This window comes from Pelophylax lessonae, assembly GCF_965119305.1.
Source record: "Pelophylax lessonae genome assembly, chromosome: 5".
Classification (NCBI taxonomy): domain Eukaryota; kingdom Metazoa; phylum Chordata; class Amphibia; order Anura; family Ranidae; genus Pelophylax; species Pelophylax lessonae.
The window spans coordinates 429,468,505-429,482,903 of record NC_138772.1 but is presented as its reverse complement, the minus strand read 5'-3'; the positions used below and the strand labels follow the sequence as shown (position 1 = coordinate 429,482,903).

General features: G+C 42.8%; 1 protein-coding gene across 1 annotated transcript in view; it reads left to right on the top strand.

The window, feature by feature from the left end:
• Positions 1-14,399, top strand: part of BPNT2 (3'(2'), 5'-bisphosphate nucleotidase 2) — a 49,958-nt gene that overhangs the window by 19,122 nt on the left and 16,437 nt on the right. Inside the window, exons 2-4 of the mRNA XM_082259669.1 lie at positions 255-417; positions 8,713-8,808; positions 10,998-11,159. Coding sequence (XP_082115795.1) covers positions 255-417; positions 8,713-8,808; positions 10,998-11,159 — 421 coding nt within the window. The remainder of the gene's footprint in view (positions 1-254; positions 418-8,712; positions 8,809-10,997; positions 11,160-14,399) is intronic.

Genomic DNA, 14,399 nt, shown 5'->3' with positions numbered 1-14,399 from the left:
AGTTTTATACAGCCCTGACAGCAGCCCTAGCCCAGCTTGGCCCAAACAAACTGCTGAAGTTGGGCTTTAAAATAGAAAATAGAAGATCCTCCCAGCTTCTGTTTTTTCCGGAGGATGTGTTCAGGGGCTCTTATTATTTGAATAGCATTCTGTGCTTGTGGTGAGCTGTTATGGTAGGGTACAAATCTTGGACACATCGTGAGTGTACATTTACACTGAGGAGAACAATTCAAATGTTCTATTTTTTGTTTCAGGTGAATACTGAAGAGCATCTTGAGGAAGATGATAAGGAATCAATCAAGTGGGATCAGAAAATGCCAGATGATATTAAAGACAAAATTCAGAATGCAAAATTAGTTCCCAAAGAAAGTATTACTGTATGGATAGATCCACTGGATGCAACACATGAGTATACAGGTATATATGTTTTAAAAATCATCAGTTGGCTGCCTTTCAGCAGATAAAATTAGGATATCCGCCTTTCATGTATAGTGCTGTGAAAAGGTACCCTTCCTGATTTTTTTTTTTCTTGCATGCATATTTATTACACTTAAAATGTGTTTGATGATCTGAATCATTTATTATTACACATATAAGCCAAGTTATTCCAAAATGAAGTTTTTAAATGATGATTGAATTTATTAAGGGGGGAAAAAAAGCTGTCCAAACCTGACTCGCCATATGTGAAAAAGTAATTGCCCCCTAAACCTAATAACTGGTTGTGCCGCTCTTAGCAGCAACAACTATAATCAATCGCTTGCGATAAGTGGCAAATGAGTCTTTCACATCTCTATGTAGGATTTTTGGCCCACTCTTCTTTGCAGGTGATTAAATTCAGCCACATTGGAGGGTTTCCCAACATGAATGGCCTGTTTTAGGTCATGCCACAGCATCTCAATTGGATTTGAGTCTGGACATTGACCATTCACTCCAAAACCTTATTTTCTCATGTTGTCCTTCAGGACAGCCCATGAGACCTGGGGCTGCTCCTACCAGTACAGGAAACACATTAACCCTACAAGATAAATGGTGTTGGGTCTCCTCCTCCTTGGTCTCCCTTTCAGTATAAGTTTTTCCTCTGGGCGGGGGGGGTCAGCATGTTTCTGGATCCTTAGGTCTCATGGACTGTCCTATGGACTGTCCTATATAGACTTTGTAAGAATCCTGTACAGTCCTTCTCCTTAGTGCGATACCTCATCCTGCAGGGTTGGGGGGTGGCTGCTAATCCCCTGTCCTCAGTACCTGGGGAGGGGCAAGACCACTGGTGACGTCTGGGTGAGCAGGAGGGATGGCCTCAGTCCGGCTTTGCTTGGTGTTCTGCATCCCGGGTTGGCAGCGTAGCTGGCCAAGTTGGGGGGGGAGGAGAGCAGAATCGCCAATTACCCTGTATTTCTGAAGGGGCAGAGCTCCTGTTTTCCACGCTGGCCCAGAGCTGAATGGAATGATGTCATCAGCGGGTGCCAGAGACGCTGGTTCCAGTCTCATTAAAGGTGCAAACGGTAATACTGGGTAGGTGGTGTGGATTAAGACGACCAACAGAGGCTGTGGAACACAAGGGGAGCAGGATGGATTCCTCTGCAGAACCTGCTCAGGTAGTGGACGCAGGCTCTGGCACCAACACCTCACAGGTAACCCAGCGGACTGATCCCTCTTGCATATCCTGTGGGGCTTTTCTCCTTCACCATAGGCTTAGTGGGGCTTGATGAAGGGGGCATCTTTCCTCTCTCCTGCACTGGGGTGTGTTTGGAGAACTGGCCTGATTTTCAACCTGGGTAATTTGTTTTCTGATTACAGGTCAAGACTCAGGACAAGGTCCATATGCAACCACCAGAGAGGAAATGTGCAGTCTGCGTGGCCTAACTAAGCTCCTCATGGAGTAAATCAGTTTGATGCACATGCATAGATAGCTTAGTTAAAGTGACCCAGCAGTTTCTTCTCAGAAGATGCTTACTTCAGTTAGAGAGGAGCTATCCTCTACCTTTTTAGTTCTTTCAGAACCCTGATTGACAAGATGCAGGTCCCCTCTCAGAGGACTGCAGTTTTGTCTGGCACTTCACTGCAGGGTGTGGAAAGTGAGGATCCTGAAGAGGAGACTAGGTCTCCCCATTCTTCATAGGAAGAATTAGGATCCTGGAAGCAGCCTAAGGATAGGAAATCTGCCAGGGGCTCTAGGTACAAACCATCGCTTGAAGATGTCACTGAGTTATTAAAAGCTATCTATGCGACACTTGAAATTGGAGAGAAGGTGCAGTTATCCAAGCACGATCTTGTGTATGAAGGCATGCATAAGAAGGCCAGGGTTTTTCCTGTGCACAGCTCCCTTCTAGATACTAAGTTCTAATGGGAGAATCCAGAGAGGAAACCATTTTTTTTTTTTTCCAGCAACCTGAAAAAGAGGTTCCTTTTGATGAAGACACGGCGCAGCCTTGGAACAAGTACCTGAAGTTGGACGTGCCTCTTTAAAAAATTTCCAACAATATGGATCTGGCATTTGATGACATGGGCACGCTTAGAGATCCAATGGATAGGAGAGATGATATCCTTTTGAGTAGGGCCTGGGATTCACCGATTGTCAGTCTTAAACCAGACTTGGCATCTACGTGTGTAGTCAGAGACCTTGAGTTATGGTTATCACAGATACAGACTCGCTTCTCCGCAGGGACAGCAAGGAATCAGATCCTTAAATCTTTCCCACTTCTGTTTCGGTCTGTAGGTTTTCTAGCTGACTTCTCTGCTGAGTCGGTTAGGATGGCAGCTAGAACCTCTGCCTTGAGTACTTCGGCCAGAAGAAGCCTCTGGCTCATGACATGGTCAGGGGACTCTGCTAAGCTCTTTGGCCCTGGGTTACAAGAAGCACTGGAGTACACGGAAGTAGTTTCCAGAAAATAAAAAGAAACCGACTGGCCAAAAATGTTTTTGAGGTCAGGGGCAGACTGCAGGGTCCGCAAGAAAAAGATGCCAGACCCAGAGCATTGGACAGGGCACAAAGGCAGAGGTGGGGTCCGCCAAGCCGCAATGACTCCCTCCACACAATGGGAGGAAGATTAAGGGCCTTCCTCCTGCAGTGGGCAGCATTAACCTCAAGCCCTTTCAATTTGGATCTGGTGACCAATGGGCACCGACTGGCAGTGAAATTGGGATCAGAGATCCGTCATTTTCATTTCCGGGCGCTGCTCTTCGGGTTGTCATCGGCCCCATGCATCTTTACAAAGGTCCTGGGGGAAATATTGGCCCTGTTAAGACTAGAATTAATTATGATCCTCTACCTGGACGACCACCTAGTAGTGGAGTCGTCGCATCGGAAGGATCATACAGACTGTTCAGGAGTTTCTCCAGTCGCTAGGCTGGCTAATCAAAAAATAAGTCTTCTCTAAATCCTGCCCAGAGAGTGACATATCTTGGGTACGAGATTGGAGATTTCGCTGGATCAAATGATTTTCCTTCTAGGAAAAAAAAAGATTTAAAAAATGACTCCAATGATTGCATCCTTGCAAACCAAATCCCTGGGTTTCGCTCAGAGATGTCTCAAGGGCTGTAGGCCATATGACCTCTTTCTTTCCTGCCGTACTATGGACGAGGTTTCACGAATGTCCACTTCAGTTCCTTCTAGAGAACTGGGATGGGTCTACAAGTTCTTTGGATCTGAAGGTACAAATGCCCTCCAAGGTAAAGAGAACCCTGTGGTGGTGGAGGTTGCCACTTCATCTGACCAGAGGGCTGGAATAGGTCATTCCAGTATCGTAGAGTAGAACGATGGATGCAAGCTCTGATGGGAGGGGAGCTCATCTACCCAACGAGAGTGCAGGGAAAATGGTCCCTGTTTGGTAATAAGGGCGTCATCAAATCAGAGGGAGCTTCTGGCATTTCAGAGGGCCTTAGACACTTGTCATGCAGAGGTCAGCAATCACCATCTGCAGATTCGATCCAACAACATTACTACTGTAGCATACCTCAACAAGCAGGGTGGTACGAGAAGTCGGACTCTTCAATTCCCAGCCCAGAAAATTCTATCTTGGGCCGAGGTGAATCTAGCCTTCCTTTCAGCAATTCACCAAGAAAGGGGCTCACAGCTTTTGGCAGATTACTTTAACTGCTACCAGGTGTGTTGGGACAATTGGTCGAACCCGGAGATTTTTGCAGAAATTGCTAGCAGGTGGGGGATCACCAGAGGTAGACCTTTTTGCAACCCAAATAAACAGCAAAACAGTTTATTTTCCCTGAATACAGGGGATCACTCTCTGTGGATCTACATTCTTGCGAATTTCTGGTCATTCAGCCTCTGCTAGGCCTTCCCTCCTATCAGGCTAATCCTGGAAGTCCTCTGGAAATTCCTTCTAGAAAGAACCAATCTGATCCCGATAGCCCCCTTTTGGCCATAAAGGCCATGGTTTTCACTCTTGCAGGCCCTAGATTCAAAACCTCCAGTGACTTTCCCTAGGAGACAGGACCTGTAGGGTCATCGTTAAACTTAACAGCTTGTTATCTGAAGAGCAGATATTAAGCTTCCAGGGGTTCTCAGACAAAGTTGTCAAGACCCTGGTTAATTGCCGGAAGCTATATACTCCAAGGTTTGGAAGAGAATTAACTCTTGGTTGTCTAAGAATTCAGAGATTTTTCTCAATATGTTCTGTCTATTCTGGAGTTTTTTCAAGAGAGTGCCGACAAGGGTCTATACCTTTAAGTACTTTAAAGGTTCAGGCTGTGGCTATTAGTGTTTTCATCCAGTGTTCTCTTTTGGAAAATCCTGTTATAGCCAGGTTTTTTAAGTCGATCGCTAGGTCAAAACCAGTGGTTGTCAGAGCATGTCCTACCTGGGACCTGTCTCTAGTTCTACAAGCTTTGGTGATTGTTCCCTTTGAGCCTCCTGAAGGATTTGTCAGTGAAATTACTCGCACTAAAAATGACATTCCTGGTTGCAGTTACGTCAGCTTGCAGGGTCAGCGAATTACAGGCTCTCTGTTGGGGAACCTTTCCTCACTATTTTTGACGATAGAATGATGTTAAAAACAGACCTGGGATTTTTGCCAAAGGTAGCCACTTCCTTTCATAGGTCCCAGGATATTGTGCTACCAATTTTTTTTGCAATTCTAAGAATGAGAAAGGGGGATTTTAGTTATTTGATGTCAGAAGAATTCTTCTCGCCTACCTAGAGGTTACCAAAATCTTTAGGAAATCCGATGCCTCATTTGTACTTTTTTTTTACTGGGGCACTGAACCTCTAAGGCCACCATAGCCAGTTGGATAAGCCATAGAGTTATGAAGGTTTCTCCGCAATTTTGTCAGTGCGCATTCAACAGCCTTGTCCGCGTCCTAGGCCGAAAGGGCTGGAGCCTCACCAGAACAAGTATGTAAGGCGGCCACCTGGTCCAATTTTTTGACCTTTTTGTTAAACATTATCTCCTGGACCTCTTTGCTTCTTAGGAGCAGGCGTTTCGTCGAAAGTTCCTCAAGGCAGGGGTCCCTCCCTAGACTGGTAAGTTCTGGCTCATCTCATGGGCTGTCCTGGAAGATGACTTGAGAAAAGCTTGAGACTTACTGGTAACTTTTTTTGAGAGTCTTCCAGGACACCCGGTTATGTCTTGTATTGTACATATGTTTTGCAGGGACGTCCTACCCCACCTTTTATCTGATGGGGACGTGTTTCCTGTCCTTGTAGGAGTAGCCCTAGGTCTCATGGGCTGTCCTGGAAGACTCTCAGAAAAGGGGTTACCAGTAAGTCTAACTCCGATTTTTGAGCCATTCAGAGGTGGAGTTGCTGGCGTGTTTTGGATCAATGTCCTGCTGCATTACCCAAGTGTGCTTGAGGTCACAAACTGAAGGCTGGACATTGCCCTTCAGGATTTTCTGGTAGAGCGCTGAATTCATTATTTCATCAATTATGACAAGTCATCCAGGTCCTGAAGCTGAAAAGCAGCCCCAGACCATCACACTACCGCTACCGTGTTTGACTGTTGGTATTGTCTTGTTTTTATGAAATGCTTTGTTCGTTTTACGCCAGATATAATGGGACCCACATCTTCCAAAAATTGCAACTTTTGTTTCATCGGTCCACAGAATATTTGCCCAAAAGTCAAGATGTTTTTTGACAAATGTGAGATCAGCCTTTGTTCTTTGTGGTTTTTCACCTTGGAACTCTCCCTTTTGAATGCCATTTTTGCCCAGTCTTTCTTATTGTTGAATCATGAACACTGACCTTAACTGAGGCGAATGAGGCATGTAGTTCTTTTAGATGTTCTGGGTCTTTTATGACCTCCTGGATGAGTCATCATTGTGTTCTTGGAGTCATTTGGTAGGCTAGCCACTCCTGGGAAGGTTCACCACTGTTCCAAGTTTTCTATTTGTGGATAATGGCTCTCACTGTGGTTGGCTAGAGTCCCAAAGTCTTAGAAATGGCTTTGTAAGTGATCAGGTCTAGGTGTGGCAAGTGAAATTTAACTCCGTGGTTAATCACAGTTCATTCATGATTTAGCAAGGGAGGGTGGGCAATTACTTTTTCAGATAGTGCCAGGCAGGTTTGGACAGCTTTTTCACCTAATAAATAAATACTCTGTTAAAAGCTGCATTTTGCATGTACTCTGGTTGATCTTTGTGTAAAAACATTTCTTTCACCTGATTTATATGTCAAGTGTGACAAATATGCAAAAAAAAAAAAAAATCAGGAAGGAAGCAAATACTTTTTCACTTTTGTGTATGCTTAACCACTTCAACACCAGGCACTTTCACCCCCTTCCTGACTAGGCCAATTTTCAGCTTTCAGCGCTGTCACACTTGAATGACAATTGCGCCGGCATGCAAAACTGTATCAATATAAAATTTTTATAATTTTCTTTTTTTTTTTCAAACAAATGGAGCTTTCTTTTGGTGGTAAAGTGTTGCTAAACCCACTACAGTAAAATCAATCTGTAAGTGCAGTAAAACATGCTCGTTATATTCACTGTGGAAAATAGGGAATGTAATCCTCTGCATTGTTTTAAAATGCTGTTTGTACTGCCCTGCCATTTTATCACTTCAAGGAATGAGATAGGCCAGGGTTTCTCAACCAGGGTTCTTTGAAACCCTAGGGTTCCTCCTGAGATTTCTAGGGGTTCCTTGAGCAATGGTTAATTTCTGGCTCTCTGATAAGTTTCCAATGGCGCCATTGTTCCTTTTAGCTCTCTGTAAGGGGGTAATTCTTTCCAATGATAAGAGTAAGGAGCATTCTTACCACTGACTGTCACACTAATATGTCATGAGTTGTAGATTTTTAGCAGGGATTCCCCGAGACCAGATATTTATTGATTTCAAGGGTTCCTCTGTGTTGAGATGGGCAGTCAGAAAATAAAAGCTGCGTAAATTCCAGTATATAGTTTGTAAACGCTATACCTTTTGGACAAACCAATAAATATATGCTTATTGAGATTTTATCAGACATGTAGCTAAATACATTTTGGCCTAAATGTATGACAAAAATTTAGTTTATTAGATATTTTTAAAAAGAGAAAGTAGAAAATGTTTTTTTGTTTTTTTTTCTCAATTTTCGGTATTTTTTTGTTTTATATCTCAAAAAATAAAAACCGCAAAGGTGCTCAAATACCACCAAAGGAAAGCTCTATTTGTGGGGGAAAAAAGGACATAAATTTTGTTTGGGTACAGCATTGCATGACTGCGCAATTACCAGTTAAAGTCATGCAGTGCCAAATTGCAAAAAATGGCCTGGTCATTAAGGGGGTAAAACCTTCCAGTCCAGAAGTGGATAATAACCAGGGTTTTTTATTTTTTGCTAAACAAAAAAAGACCGAACATATTGAAAAACCATGTTTCTGTTTTTCAAATTTTACAAATAAGTAGTTTTTCTTTAATGATGGGGCGATGCTGATGGGAGTGGGGAAGCGCTGATAGGCAGTACTTTGCAGTACCTTGCCAAAGCTTGCAGGCAGAAGCAGGAGGTCAGCTTTGGAGGGGCACAGCTCTAGGTAACGGGAAGGGGTGTTAAAGGAAGTTCTCCTTTGGGAACCTGTTAGATTTTCCAATCCATTTTTAGGGTGGAACATGTAACCTGTTCCCACTCCTGCAGCCGCTTCCCATTCTGCTGCCTGTAGTGACTGCAAACAGGGGATCTTCTCCCCAAACTCACTGTCACTATTTGAAAAAAAGCCTCCGTGCTGGGCTCCGCCTGCGTGGCCCTGCCATTCGTTCAACGTTCTGTGAATGGGAGGACTATTACCTTTTGCGGCTGTAGTCTTGTACTTCTCAGTGAACTACCTTGGCATTGCTGGGCACTCTAGGTAGTTTATTGTCTTTTCCTGTCAGTTTGTAACTGTGTTTTGCATATACATAATTTATATACAGGATTAAAAACTGTAATTTAAGAAAATGTACCAGTTTAAGGCTGATAAAAATGAAATATACTATTTCATTGAACATGAGTTCTCTTTTTCTATATTTGTAATGGGATAATATTGTATTGCCACTCGGCATACAAAGCCTGCTTTGTAGAGCTCCTATAAAGCATTCATCTTTTGTGACTTCCTATAAAAAGATCATTCCCTAGTAGTTCTCTGAGTTTGGTGTCCACTTCATAGACAATAACCTGCAAAGTGCTATTCATATAAATATCTTAACTTCACAACATTTAGCTGTTTTTGTAAAAGTAAAAAAGCAAAATAAATCACTGTTTTTTACAGTTTCCCTAGTGTTTGCTATTAACCTTTTTTTTTTTTGTTTCCCCCCAAGAGAACCTTGTTAACTATGTTACAACTATGGTATGTGTTGCTGTGGATGGAAAGCCTGTTATAGGAGTCATACATAAACCTTTCACACATTATACCGGTAAGTGTGTCCCCCCCCCCCCCCCCCCCCAATATAAACCTAGCAGCGTATACCTATGCTTTTGTGCATTGTGCAAGTATGTGTTGGTATAATATGAATACATGGCGTACTTCATATGATTAACTGCTTCCTGCTGGCCAGGACAAGAGACGTACTGGTATGTCCTCCCAGTGCGCACCTCATGCACGCCTTCTGGGCACAGCACAGATCAGAGTATGGGGCCGCTGTGATTTAGCCCTGGTACTGTGTAATCACTGTGACCAATCACAGTGATCAGGTTACCAATAGTAAATGACAGCTGTCATTCATGACACTATTGTTTACTACTGTGATTTCTGTAATTGACCACAACGATCACATGGTACAGGGCCAATCACAGCAGCCTTTTACCATTATAAAAGTCGTGGCCAATCAACGTAGTACGCAATGGCTGCATAAGTACAGCTGAACAAAGTAAAAAATGATTGCTTATACGATGATCATGACTGTATATGCAATCCTAGTGTTAACAAAACAAAAAAATTCCTCCTCCCCAGAGCATAGCACTGCTCTGGTGACCGTATGTAAAATGTTTTTATTATGTACTGTAGCCAGAGCATGCGGTGACAATGTACTGCAGTGGCAGTGATCATGTACAGTGACTGGCTGCTCTAAAATTACTGTATATCAGCCGCGGTCACAAGTGTCCCTGATTACTGCTACACAAGTCAGTGTGACTATAAGGACTTCATATGTTTAATGGTCTCTGAAGAGCCATCTGTGTTCAGTTCATTCTTTAGAGAGCATTTGACAGCAGTGAGAAGGCATTGTATCTCCTCACCACCTACTTCTTGGACCCCGCATAAGCACCCCCATTCAATTTATTTGGTCACGATTGGCGGGTGTACAGGGGGTATAATTCTTTCCAAATCTGAGACGCAAAGCATCACAGCTGTGGCATGTGTACACCCGCTGCCTCTGCAGCGAAAGGGGGTAATGGTTGAGGGGCTAAAAAACTGTGACTCAACCATAAGTTTTTACTTTTGCAGTTCCCCAATCACAGCCACACCAGCCATAGTGTCACCAGAACTGTATAGCTAGAATCATTGTTCCTGATTGCCATTGCACCAAACCAGTGCAACAAGTAACTGTTTTTCTGATCATTGCCACAGCAGTCCCAGTATCACCAGTCCAGTGTATGCAAGCCACAATGTTCCTTATCCCCGCCACACCAGTCTAAGCCAGCAACTGTGTCCCTGATTGCTGCACATGTCTAGATCAGTGTAAGCCAGCTTGTTCTTGATCACTGCTACACAAGTCCCACTGTCACCAGACCAGTACAGCCAGCAACAGTGTTTCTAATCACCACCACTCAAGCGCAGTGTTGCCTCTGCCTGCCACCTGTACTAACCCTGGCCTGTTTGCTGATTATGTTCCTGCCTGCCGCCTGAACTGATCTGCACGCTTGACTGACTATGTTCCTGCAAGACACCAGTCCCAGCCACCTCTGCAGACAGCTGCACTCCTGGAACTACAGGAACTCCCTTGTTCTATCTTACTCTAGCCTTCTGTACTTCCTATCCAGTGAACATGGCATTCCTAGGTGGAGGCGTACCAGTAGGCTAGGCTTGCTTGGCTTATCGGTAAGTCACACACGTTATTGCCATACTTGGAATAGAATTACAACCTAAAAACACATTCCACTATGCCTCCTAAGTATGCCTATGCTGTGTTGTGAAATATCTTATTAAATACATTTTAAAAAATGTGTAAAAAAAAAAATATATATATATGTGTGTATGTATGTATGTATATATGTATATGTGTGTGTGTGTGTGTGTATATGTATGTATGTATGTATGTATATGTATATATATATATATATATATATATATATATATATATATGTGTGTGTGTATATGTATGTATGTATGTATGTGTGTGTGTGTGTGTGTGTGTGTATATATATATATATATATATTTCTGAATTTATCAAAAACGTGACGAAAAAGTCTTTAAAAGACCCACCATGACTCTTAAATACTTTTTTATATTCTCTAGGAGAATATAAGATAATAGTAATCACGTGAGTTTTCATACAAATATGCGTTTCTTTTATCGCTGTATTCATCATCTGTGTCTGTAAATCTCGACCATTGTAGAGTAACATTCAAAATTAGGGTTTTTTTTTTTTTTTTTTCATTTCATAGCATGGGCAATGGTAGATGGAGGATCAAATGTGAAGAGGCGGGCATCTTATGATGAGAAAAGTCCAACAATCATTGTCTCTCGAAGCCATTCTGGAAAAGTCAAAGAAGTGACCCTCCAAACGTTTGGCAATCAAACTAAAATCATATCTGCTGGCGGATCAGGTTTGTAGGGAACTCTTGCATTATTTAAGCAGGTTGAATAGTCTTTATCGTTAAAGTGGAGTTCCACCCATTTTAGTAACTTTAGATGTATGTAATCCCCTTTAAAACGACTTTTACCAACGGAACCTTTTTTTTTTTTTTTTTTTGCTAGTAAATACCTTATTTTCTTGTTTATTCCTCCTCTCCTCACTTCCGGGTCCGATCGGCGATGACATAATTCGGCGATTCGCAGGGGGTGCTGGGATGTATTCCATGGCATGAAATCTCGCAGTATTACACAGGAGCTGAGCTGTACTGTATGTATTGAGGCCATGACCTGCTCTGCCTCCGCCCCGCCTCCTCTCAGTGAGCAAGGACTGAAAGCATTATATCCTCACTGAGCTCACTGAGAGGAGGCGGGGGTGGAGGCGGGGCAGAGCACGGCCTGAATACAGTACATGCAGTATAGCTCAGCTCCTGTGTAATACTGCGAGATTTCATGCCATGGAATACATCCCAGCACCCCCTGCGAATCGCCGGATGATGTCATCGCTGATCGGACCCGGAAGTGAGGAGTGGAGGAATAAACAAGAAAATAAGGTATTTACTAGCAAAAAAAAAAGTTTTCATTTGGTAAAAGTCGTTTTAAAGGGGATTACATACATCTATGTTATCCAAGTTATTAAAAATGGGTGGAACTCCACTTTAACCTTATCTTGATAAGGTTAAATGTATCTAACAATGACAATCGGTTGATATTCTCCCTCACGCTTCTGAATTTTTCTTTTTCAGGATATTTGCTACCTACCACCTATCAGCCACTTTGGTTTTTAGGGTGTTTCCCCCTTTTTTTTTTTTTTTTTTTTTTTAGGAGCCCCTTTCGCTAAGCGAGTTATGCCCAGCATAACCTTGAGCTAGCTTGAGAAGACCAGTGAATAAAGTTGTTTTATATAGTATATATTTTACTAAATCTAAAAGTAAGCAATCCTTCCTAAGAACAGCCAAAAAGACTTTTACTTCTTGACTAAGCTTTGCTAACTATCATAGTTGCATAGCTTGGCAGGTTCATATAAAGACACGTCTCTTTAAAGTGGTAAAGTCAAAAGGTTTTTTTTTATCTTAATCTATTCTATGCATGAAGATCAAAAGCCTTGTGTGTGCAGCAGCTAATACATACCTGAGCCCCATCTCTATCCAGCTATGTGCACGACTACCTCAGCCTTCTGGGATTCTCTCTCTCCTGATTGAGTGACAGCAGCGGCGCCATTGGCTCCCATTGCTGTCAATCAAACTCAGCTAGCCAATCATCGGAGAAAGGGATGGGGCTGAACAGCAGCTCCGTGTCTAAATGGATACAAAGAGCTGCAGCTCAGTTCGGGTGCCCCCATAGCAAGCTGCTTGCTGTGGGGGCACTCAACAGGAAAGAGGGGCCAGGAGCTCTAACCATGGACACGAGAAGAGGAGGATCGGGGCTTCTCTGTACAAAACCACTGTACACAGCAGGTAAGTAAAACATGTTTGTTATTTGAATAGAAAAAAAAAAACGGGACTTTACAATCACTTTTAACTCAAACAAAAGGCAAGTATAAAACACAACCATACATCCTAAAAACCTGAACCTGCATTTGTTTCAGACAAATGCAAATAACCTTTTAAAGCGTGATTCAATTTGCTCTAATAGGGACAAAATTCCTTCCTGATCCTCAAAGGCAACCAGATGCTCCCTGGATCGACAGTCTGCTATGTTCTTTCTTAAATACTATTAGACATTTAAAAGTTTTTTTGCATTTTAAAACATATCCAGCCCTTTTCCTGAAGCATTCGACTGAGCTAGCTAGAACTACTGTATCTCCTTTGGAAGACTAGTTTCAGAGCTCGTAGACATTGTTCACACCAGTGATGCAGGGGTTGGTAGCATAAAACAGTAAGGGGTTTGGGGAGGATGGACTTCAGCGGACAATTCCTCTTGAACAGAGCAGTATTTGTTGTTGCAGGCAGTATTCAAGGTTAAGTATGAACATTCCTCTTTCCTAGGTGTACAGTACAAGGAACAGGCACTTTAACCACTTGCCGACCCACCAGAATACATATAATGAAGCGGGACGGCAAATGCAGGCACAATCGCATACATGTATGTAATGTGCTGAGACTACTGTGTCTGCCTGGTACCTGGGGACTCTGTAATCCTGATCGCTATTTGATTACCTAATCACACTCTCAACAAATTCATTCATACCAGCTGTGTTGCTTATTCTGTGATTGGCCCACAGCAAACACATGGTAACTGGGCCAATCACGGCACCCTGTTAACCCATTCATGACAGTTGAAAACTTTGCGGTTACAATAATCTTTATTGTAACAACAAAATTTAAAAAAATAAAAAATCCTTCACCACAAGTTGGAGGGTGTGTGCCATGCAACTGAGGTCTGACACTTCAGCAAGTCTCATTCCTTTCACCATGTTCACTCCGCTGTCTCGAAGCACAAGCATCACTCGGTCTTTGGTGATTCCCCATTCTTCTAGCATGTCTAGAAACATTTCTCTAATGTACTCCCCAGTGTTGGATCTTTGCATCACTTTTGTATTCAGCATCAAATGTCTTCTTGTCCATCCGCTTTCAATGAAGTGGCATGTAAGACTCATTAGTGATACTGTTTATTCTGACCAGCAGTCAGTCGTGAAATGAGAGTGAGTTGCCAGCATTCTCTGGTTGCTGCATAGCCTTTACTTAACGACCTTTTGGTGAATATTTTCCAGCATTTCAGTTCAATAAAACTTGTGACTCTTCAGTGTGTACCTTGGCTCAACTATGGACATCAACCGCTTAAATCCAGAGTCCGATACTATTGTAAATGGCTTGTTATCAGTGACTATCATCTCTGTGATTACTCTGTCCAACAGTTGGGGTCTTCCATCCGATTTTAGCCACCTGTTTTTTTTCTGAAACATATCTGGTATTGTTGCCTTGGATAGTGATGTTTCACCTTGTGATTCATTTTGTTTTTTCTGTGCTGCATTATACAATTCAACATGATGAACTCTTAGGCCTCATGCACACTGGACGTTTTTACAGCTGCTGTTAGCAGCGTCAGACGTTTTTTTTTGCAGCTGCAGAACGCCCATCCATGTTATTCTATGGCCTCATGCACACATAGAGCTTTTAGGAGCTCCAAGTGGCATAGGCGTTTTACAGCTCCAAAAAAAACCCAGGAACTGTGGGTTCAGGAGCTCCAGCGTCAAGCTGCAAAAAACGTCTGAC